The following is an 8,594-nucleotide window of genomic DNA, read 5'->3' as shown; positions in this document are numbered from 1 at the left end:
TACGTGAACTTTCAGGATGATGTGAATATTTTATTTAACTCACCATTTCGCGATGGTTGGGATAGTAAGTTTGCTCTATCAACGGGAAGTTATCCTTTCCTAAACGACGTTGAAGTCCCAGAAGATGCGCGAACACCCAAGGTTTATCCTGAAACGCGGATAAACGTAATTAAGAAAATCCGTTTCCTAGAAGTGGAAAGTTGATCGTTCAAGTTTTAATCGTTCCTTCCATTCAGAATGACTCTTGCCCGCTTTTCTTTAATTGGACGAACTTCATACCTGAAAGTTGTAAATTGCCGTGAGATTGTTAACGCTCGGCACACCGCCGTACATCAAACCGAGAAGAAGATTCTTGTAATCTTCTCCCGCGTCCTTTAGGTTTTGTCGTATCAGAACGAAATCGGGCTTGAAGGATCTGTGGGCAAAAATTATTTTCCTTAAAAATATTCAGAAATTTATGGAGCAAGAAAATTCTAATTTCTAAGATTCTATTTTCTTTCTAGGAAAGAGCAAAGAATATCAAGATGAGATAAAAACTCTCTGATCATATCAATTATATGAAATTACATTACGCTATAATATCATACTTGACGATTATGTATTTTGACGAACGATGAACATTTTGTTGCCGTCTTTTCGAGAAAAGGAAGAGAATTCGATCGATCGAAATATCAATTAATCTTACCGGATGACTTTGGTCCCGTTACGATAAACCGCCATGGACACAACGGTGCCAGTCTCGCTGGCCGTCAACGACAATTCCCGAAATTCCGCCTGCTCGACGCGGATCTCGTAATCACCGTGAAGCCTACGACCCCGGAAATATTTGCTCCAGTCGGTGTTTTGGTCGTCTATGACCAGCAACGTGAAGCATCGATCTTTGTTGTAAGAGGGCCCTCTGGTCGCACCTGACACTGCCGCTCCCAGAATCGATGCACCCTGATAATAATAATCAAAATTGGTACGATATAATTCTTCTTATATATTTCGTAACAAAGAAAATTTATCCAACGATTTCAATCACTTTTTTTTTTTCATAATTTTTATTACAAGGTTCAAACGTTTAATAGGATAATGAACGTCGAAAAGATTGATGGTATTTCGAGCACGCGAAAGCTCGCACATTTCTTCGAAGAACATTGAAAAAAGATCGTGTATCGCGTCCAACATGCAACGAGGCAATTTTGGATCCAAATCTTGACTCGTGTCGATCTTGCGCCGCACGATACCTATGTGGAAATGCAATCTGATCGTTCGAAAATGATGGAACAATTTATACATTATTATTATTATATACACCTTGGGGAAATTAAACTCGAAGATGGAATTTCACGGAAGCGCAATCGTGCTTGTCCGCTCATGCTCTCTGGAAATCGAAATGAAATTTCTAAGATAACTTGACCTTTCTCATCCCGATGATACTTTACAGATTCACTTTCGTTAAACTAAACATATTCGGAATATTTATTCAGTAAAAACCTCTTCTCTTAAATCTCTATCGCGAAACGATCGTCGCCGACTCAAACACGTTTCTTTTTACAATTACATAAAAAGAAAATGTTTATCGCGTATGAACGTTAAGCATTTAGCAGCAAATATTCTTTCGTTTTTAAAATCAAAATACGTAATACGAATTATTTAACAACCTACGATTTGTAACCTAAATATACACCTTTTAGAAGATTTTAGAGGATTATAAAAAAAATAAATTCAAAAGTATATTCCTTATACCCTTTAATATTCTCCAAAATTTGTCATATTTAAAATAACACCAAGTATCACTGTTGCAGCACCCTCGGTTCCTCCCTCTACCTCTACCTCACCTCACCATCAATCAATTGATCGTTGAAAACCGATTCAACCCACCTGATCGCGAGCAGCCCCTGTCAAGCTCTGAACCCTCTGGAGCAAACTTTCCCTGGTCTTGGCAGGCGAGGATGGAGCACTGGTGGTTCTGGAGCCGGGTCTCAGGTTGAGACTGAGATCGCCGCCGACGGGTTGTGGGGCTCCGGGCGGCGGTGCCCCGGGCACGGGCGGCTGGCTGGCCGGCGGAACCGGCGTAGGTTGGGACTGCAACGGGCGTTCGGGCACCGCTTGATACGATTGGGACGACGAATCCCTGGCCATGGAGGCCAGCCCGGAGTCTGTGCTTGGTTCATCGTCGAGCTCCGAGCTCAAATCCCCTGACGAGAACCTGGAAGACAAACTATGGTCGTGGTCGTGATAGTGGCAATCGGTCCGTTCGTCCAGGGATTTCACGCTTTTTTTTAGCATTCTTTTTATATATATATATATTTTTTTTTTTTCATACGAGTCTGTTTTCATGATATGCACATCGAACAGCCAAGTGCTCGGGTGTATTATATATATATATATTTTTTTTTTTTAATAATGGCATTAAAGATGGCGCGATGATTGACGATTGCTGATTGCCGGTTTGCATGCGTGACACGGGGATGGCATGGCGTTATTTTGATGGCGTTGCGATGAGCGCGGCAGCTCGCCAGTCTCGGTGTCTTATTAGAAGATGGACACGTCGGTTGCGGTGCCTCGCGTGAAATGTGGCTCGACGATCGCTCGTGTGCTTTGCGACAAGGTGGGAGGCAGACGTGTGACGGTCTCGGCAGACGATCGGGTGACAGGTACTCGATAGCCGGGTTCCGGTGGCTCGTACCTATGGGCTCGTAAGGCATGGAATGCGACATTTGGTAAGCTTGAGTGTAATTGGTAAATATTGGACAGATCGTTACACGGGTTTCACTTCAATTGTGAACTGTAATTATAATACAAAAATAATATCTTTCACAGCGGTATAAAATTTAGGTGCAATAGGAATGGAAGCAAGGTAGACAGATGGATACGTAGGGGGGGGGGGGAACGCTTGAAGCGTGGGTTTGCACGTTTGCCAAAGCACTTTCTCGCCATGCCGATTTGCGTGCATGGATCGAGATTGATGGGAGTGCATGCACGTGGAGAGACGTGGAGATTGTTGAATTTTTTTTAATTGAACTTAATTGTGCTTTGATTAAATAATGGCACGGTGGTGTGCTTGTTGGAGGAATTATCGACCTGTCGCTCGGATCTCCACAGACTCGAATATCGATGTTAATTATAGTGGAATGGATAAATAGGATATAAATAGGAGCGAGCCGGAATGTGCAATTTACAACGGCGAAAGAGATCACGATACGAGATGTATCCGTTGTTCCAGATACGTGTGGACACACACGGTAGAAGGCCAATGTGATTCGTATGCGGATAAAGGTGTTGTTTTACGCTGCCATATTATGCGACTCTGTCCTCGAATTCGATGAAAAGGCTGGGACAAACGTGCTCGTCCACAAGCATCCATCGTGCAACGACCCATACTCTTTTGTCTCGTATCTCACTCTATGCATCTCCGCGTACCATTATGGACACATTCTAAAACGCTCCAAAACGTGAGAAACAAAGTGACAATTCTCTTCACCGAGCGAAATTGAACGTGTTTCGCTCGAAACACGTCCAACGATTCTTCAACGAGTCGAAGAATATTATTTTCTTTTTTTAACTTTTCCAAATTGAACACCTCGTTTTTTTTAAAGGAACGAATACAAAAACACGAATTTCATAAATAATAAAATATCTACCGTTAAAAACCTTAAGAAATCGTGACAAGATCGAGACAAAATCTGTATCGTTATTCTAAAAAAAAGGAAAAAAAATATATTCAACGAGCAAATAGAAATCTCTTGGCGTGATTCTTCCGGCATCGCTTCCGAATTCTTCGAATCTCTTGAGCGCAGAGGGGAAAGTACGAGAGAAATTCCATCGAGCAAACTATTATCGGGCATGCAAATAGACAGTGAAATAGGTGGACAGGCGTCCGCATACACGGGCGGGCGCGCGCGCACAGGCGTCAGGCACTCACCTCCGTTTCAGGTAGTTAACATTGGAGGTGAAGGACTGTCGAAAGCTGGAGAATGAAATGTTGCCGGGTGAAGTAGCTGTACCACAGTATTTGGCGCAACCGCCGCGGCCGGTAATCTTGCTGGTTTAACACCGACCTCGTCCTCCTCGCGAAAACCGCAGAATTCCGCTTTGTCGGTGTGTTCGGTGTGCGGGCGCGGTACGCTCTCCTCCTGTCTGTCACTTTCTCGAAAACGCGGCGGATTACCGGAAAGAGGACGTCGTCTCGTTGTGATCTGTTCGCTCGACGATGTTCGAACGAGATGTTGCGTTCCCTTGCCGAGTTTGTGGAATAACAGTTGAACGTAAGGTAATCCGAAAGGAAAGGATGAAATAAGAGAGGTGAGGAAGGAGAAACTAAACAATCCAAGTTGAAATCTGTAAAAAGGGAAGACAGGTAGAGAGAAAGAAAGAGAGAGAGAGAGAAAGAGAAAGAGAGATATGACGAGAGATGGTCAATGATTAATTAATCGCGAAATCGTTGAATGAAACGTTTATTTATAAAGAGGCGTTTATTTATTCGTAGGGTGGTGATGTTTTTGTTAAAAGTTGGCTGAAACTTTGCAGGTATATATATATATATATATATTAGTCTTTATATATAGCGGCTTATGATGCGCTGATTACGTAAAAGCGTGAGATAAAAGTCTCGCTACGTGGAGATATAATTATTTATTATCATCTCTAGGGACAAAAGTGTCTTCTTCTTTTTCTTTCTTTCTTCCTTTCTTTTTTTTTCTTTTCATCGGTGATTTGTATATTGTTCGAAAGAATATATATGAAAGTATAAAATTATCTGGATTCGATGATTTAAATTTTAGTAATGTACAATGAATTGACAATAAATTGGTAATAAGAAACGATATTTATCTTCTCTTTATGAAGATAATAGAATTCAAGCTGTATATACTTCTTACATCACCGATGAATTTAATATTGATAGAATCTTATCGTTTTTACAAAAATCTTCTTTTATATCGTAATTGGACATATAATTCCCTTATTAACCAATCGCGAAAAATAAATCATTTCGAAATAAATTCTGTCCATAATAAACTTTTGAACGATAAAATCCAACGTATAAAAAAAAAAAAAAAAAAAAAAAAAAGGAAGATAAATTCTCTCCGTTATTTTATTTATTTATTTTTTTTTTACACGCTGAAGTATCGCTATAATTAAACGTATGTAACACACGTTCTCAATAAGGAACAAGCGAGCTTAAGCGAGATCCGCGATAAAAACGTCCACGCGAGCAGAATGGAGGCGCGCGCGAGATGGAGGAGAGCACCTCGCAGAAATTTAGCACAGCAAAAGTAGAGCTTGATATTCCGCTGATCGATACGACGCAGCGTGACTTTACGCGCTGAAGAATTTTTTTACACGAGTGTTTCGCCTCATCCATCCCTCCCCTCCTTTCCAACCGTGATTTTAAAACTTCAATATCGGATCGCGATAGGAAACGCGGTTGATAACGAGACCGATTATCTTCAATAAAAAAACTCTGTTGGCGAAGGGGAGTAGCAGGAAATGGAGTCCGTCGATTCGCACGAAATAATATAAAATAGATGATAAAAAATGGTGCCTCTGCTGTCTCGTCGCAGACTTTTTCTGAAACTTTTCTTGGAATAATTAATCCCTGGTGTCGTTGAAGAAACGCGACACGATTATTCCGTGACTTGTTAAATGACGGAAGAATAGAGGGGGAGAAGAATTGTATAAGACGGAAGAAAGGGGAAAGTTGAGAAAGAAAGATGGAGAAAAGTTTCGTGATTTCTTTGAAACTTTCCAGCAATCGCTTTCTACGTGAAAGCATCCTGTAATCAGAATGGCTAGAAAACTTTAAACCAGCAAAGTTTGCCCCGGTGCTCATGACTACTTGGCTAACTGTCTGAATTCAATTAATGCTCGAGATATCCTAGTCCTAATTGAATTTTAAATTAGCTTCGACGAATTTCTTAGTAATCCCTTCGAATCTCCATACGACTTCACGAGCTTTCTATTTTTTCTTCTTTTTTTTCTTTTTTATTTTTTTTTTTACCTCGTAACACTCAACGAGGAATTTAATTTGTTTTTTTTTTTTTTACCCTTCTTGATTAATTAATTACCAAACTTGGTAATTGTTTCTAATTTTGCTTCGTCGGTGGAATAACAATTTTCTAAATTGATATTGAGTATCGAGTCGAGAGAGGGTTGAAATGATAGAAAGTTTCGAATCGATAAATTTTGTGACGCACCCTCTTGTTCAAATATTGACTGTGCAAACTTCTATGTATTCGGATATATAACGCGCATCGAATAATTTCATAATTTCCCGCGAGAAATTTTCATCTTGTAATAGTAATTTTTAAAAAGTAATTTTCGATTAAACGTGTAAACGTGTACGTATATAGCTACGTTTCGCGTGATTATATTTGTATGGATCTACACGGTTCATGTTATCTCTAGGGATTTTAGCTTAGACTCTAGTAATAATCGATGATGGAAGAGTCCCTAGGTATTAGGAAAGGGCAGGCGCATTGACCGCTGAAAGCTGCGCACATAGAAACGTGCACTTTCTATAAAAATTGAAAGAAACCAGAGACACGTATATTATTCGAATATTTCATTCAAAATATTGATAAATATTTATTTATTTTATTATTCGTTCTAATCCAAAGATATCTTAATCGAATAAAATGGGCGTAGTACTTTAATCAAATCATTAAAATATATTCGAGTATGAAATCACGATATATGATTTTAATAAATTTCACTACGACTTTATACATTTGTTATCTAAAAATAGTTAAATTTAAACAATTGTATCATTTATCAAAATCAAAAAAAAAGCTTTCAGCGGAACTTTCTGTAATTAATTAATGATACAAACAATATCAAAAAATTGAAGCAAATTGATAGGTGAAAAAGAAAAATAGAAACACGCAACCGTCGAAATATCGCGTGAAAATAATCACTTATCCTCAGAAGAATAGTCGTATCGTTTATACAAATTGGTATCTCGTATTCATCGATCAACGTAGTAGTTTATAAGCTCCCGCGTAAATTTAAATTCAATATCAACTTGAATAATAATATACTTGCAAAGAAAGAACCAGTCACTGTAATAATCATCGGATCAAGAATATCTTCGTCTCGCCACAAAACACCTAGTTATCTCATACGAATCTCTATTATTGAGAAACTCCTCGAGTATCATGTGTCTTTCACGTTTGTTTGATAAACGAATATACCGTATCAACTATCCACTGAAACCGTACGATAATACCCAAAGGAGAGACAAACATCTAAAAAAATCAATTTCCCATTTCTTTCAATCTTCCAGTGACCGTTCCAGCTAATCCACGATTTTATATAGTCGAGTTGAACTATATAGACAGTTGGACGAAGTTCCAAAAGAGAGTTAATTGATCATAAAAGAAATCCAAATCTAGTCACATGATGCAATCCTTGTTCAACCGAAAACCGAAATTCTTTCGACATTTCATCTTGGATTACACTTCAACGGTCAAATTATCGACGATTACAAAAAAAAAAAAAAAAGGAAAAAAAGAAAAAAAACTCGATAAACCAATTCACTCGCCCTTCTCCAACGAAAACCAATCTTTTCCAATCTTTGCCTACCCTCAACATTTTCTATTGAATTCCACTTAGGGGTTCGAGTTATCGAAATAGTCATCTACGAAACGAAAAAAAAAAAAAGAAAAAAAAGGAGGAAGAAGAAGAAGAGGAGGGAAAGAAGAAATTGATCGCAAAAGGGAATCCATAAATCACGCTCGCACTTGACCTTCGACCAACCTCCTTTCCCAACGGAAACCGATTTTTTTTTCAATCGTCAACCCTACCCTCAACTTTCTCTGTTAGATTACACTTTTAAGGCAAGGTCTGAAGAAGCTTGTGGTACTCACCTGTGTCGCGTGCGTGTACTACCTACTAGTTTGCCGGTGAAGCAGTGAGCCTCGGCCGAGGATCGCGAGGGTGTTACCCGGAGGGTTAGCTGGTCGATAGGTCCGCGCTTGCGTCCTCCTTATCACCCCCTCCTCACCCAGTCTCGCGAGCTAACGACGACGACGGGGAAAAAAAGGACGAGCCCCTATATGCTGCCCGGTCCCCGGTGTTTGTACAGGGTGACGGTGTTCGATTCACATCAAACACGCTCCACCTGCTGGCCGAACCGAAGACGAAACGTCAGCCCGCTCATTGGTAAACGTGGATTGCGCGTTTGCATCGATGCATGCGCCTCTGATTTCTTTTTCTTTCTTTCTTTCTTTTTTTTCACTCTCGACGCGCCTCCGTGCAGCGGCTCTTTTCAAAATATTATATAAAATTGGAGAAAACTCGTAATGAGATTGAAAGTTGGAACCCGTGTATATACCCGAACTGGTATAATATTATCTCTTTGCAACTCGAAATTCCTCTTCTCGCTTTTTCTCTCCTCGATATCGCGATAATTATAGAGAGAGTGTGCCGGATGGATGATGTTGATTCTTCTCGGTGCTCGCCACTCGACCGCCATTCTCCACGGATAAGTCGGCCTGGATAAAAGAATTAATGCAGCGACCCAGTTATTCGTGATTCCTCGTCGTTGCATTTATTCTCGAGCTTTTGTACGATCTTACGGAGAGATCGTACATTTTTGAAACGGATTC

At 39.9% G+C, this 8,594-nt stretch overlaps 1 protein-coding gene across 2 annotated transcripts in view; it reads right to left on the bottom strand.

The window, feature by feature from the left end:
* Positions 1–8,233, bottom strand: part of LOC122721038 (synapsin) — a 50,102-nt gene extending 41,869 nt beyond the window's left edge. Inside the window, exons 1-6 of one of the 2 annotated variants that reach the window (XM_043948235.1) lie at positions 7,854–8,233; positions 3,911–4,326; positions 1,867–2,206; positions 686–939; positions 280–415; positions 44–148 (exon numbers count right to left, since the gene is read on the bottom strand). In XM_043948235.1, coding sequence (XP_043804170.1) covers positions 44–148; positions 280–415; positions 686–939; positions 1,867–2,127 — 756 coding nt within the window. In that variant the 5' untranslated portion in view covers positions 2,128–2,206; positions 3,911–4,326; positions 7,854–8,233. The remainder of the gene's footprint in view (positions 1–43; positions 149–279; positions 416–685; positions 940–1,866; positions 2,207–3,910; positions 4,327–7,853) is intronic. The other variant, XM_043948234.1, reaches the window with a different exon arrangement.
* Between the last annotated feature and the right edge of the window lie 361 nt (positions 8,234–8,594).

The sequence above is a fragment of the Apis laboriosa genome, unplaced genomic scaffold (assembly GCF_014066325.1).
Source record: "Apis laboriosa isolate Shangri-la unplaced genomic scaffold, ASM1406632v1 scaffold13_cov153, whole genome shotgun sequence".
Lineage (NCBI taxonomy): Eukaryota > Metazoa > Arthropoda > Insecta > Hymenoptera > Apidae > Apis > Apis laboriosa.
The sequence above is the reverse complement of the archived record's forward strand: the minus strand, read 5'-3'. Positions and strand labels throughout refer to the sequence as shown.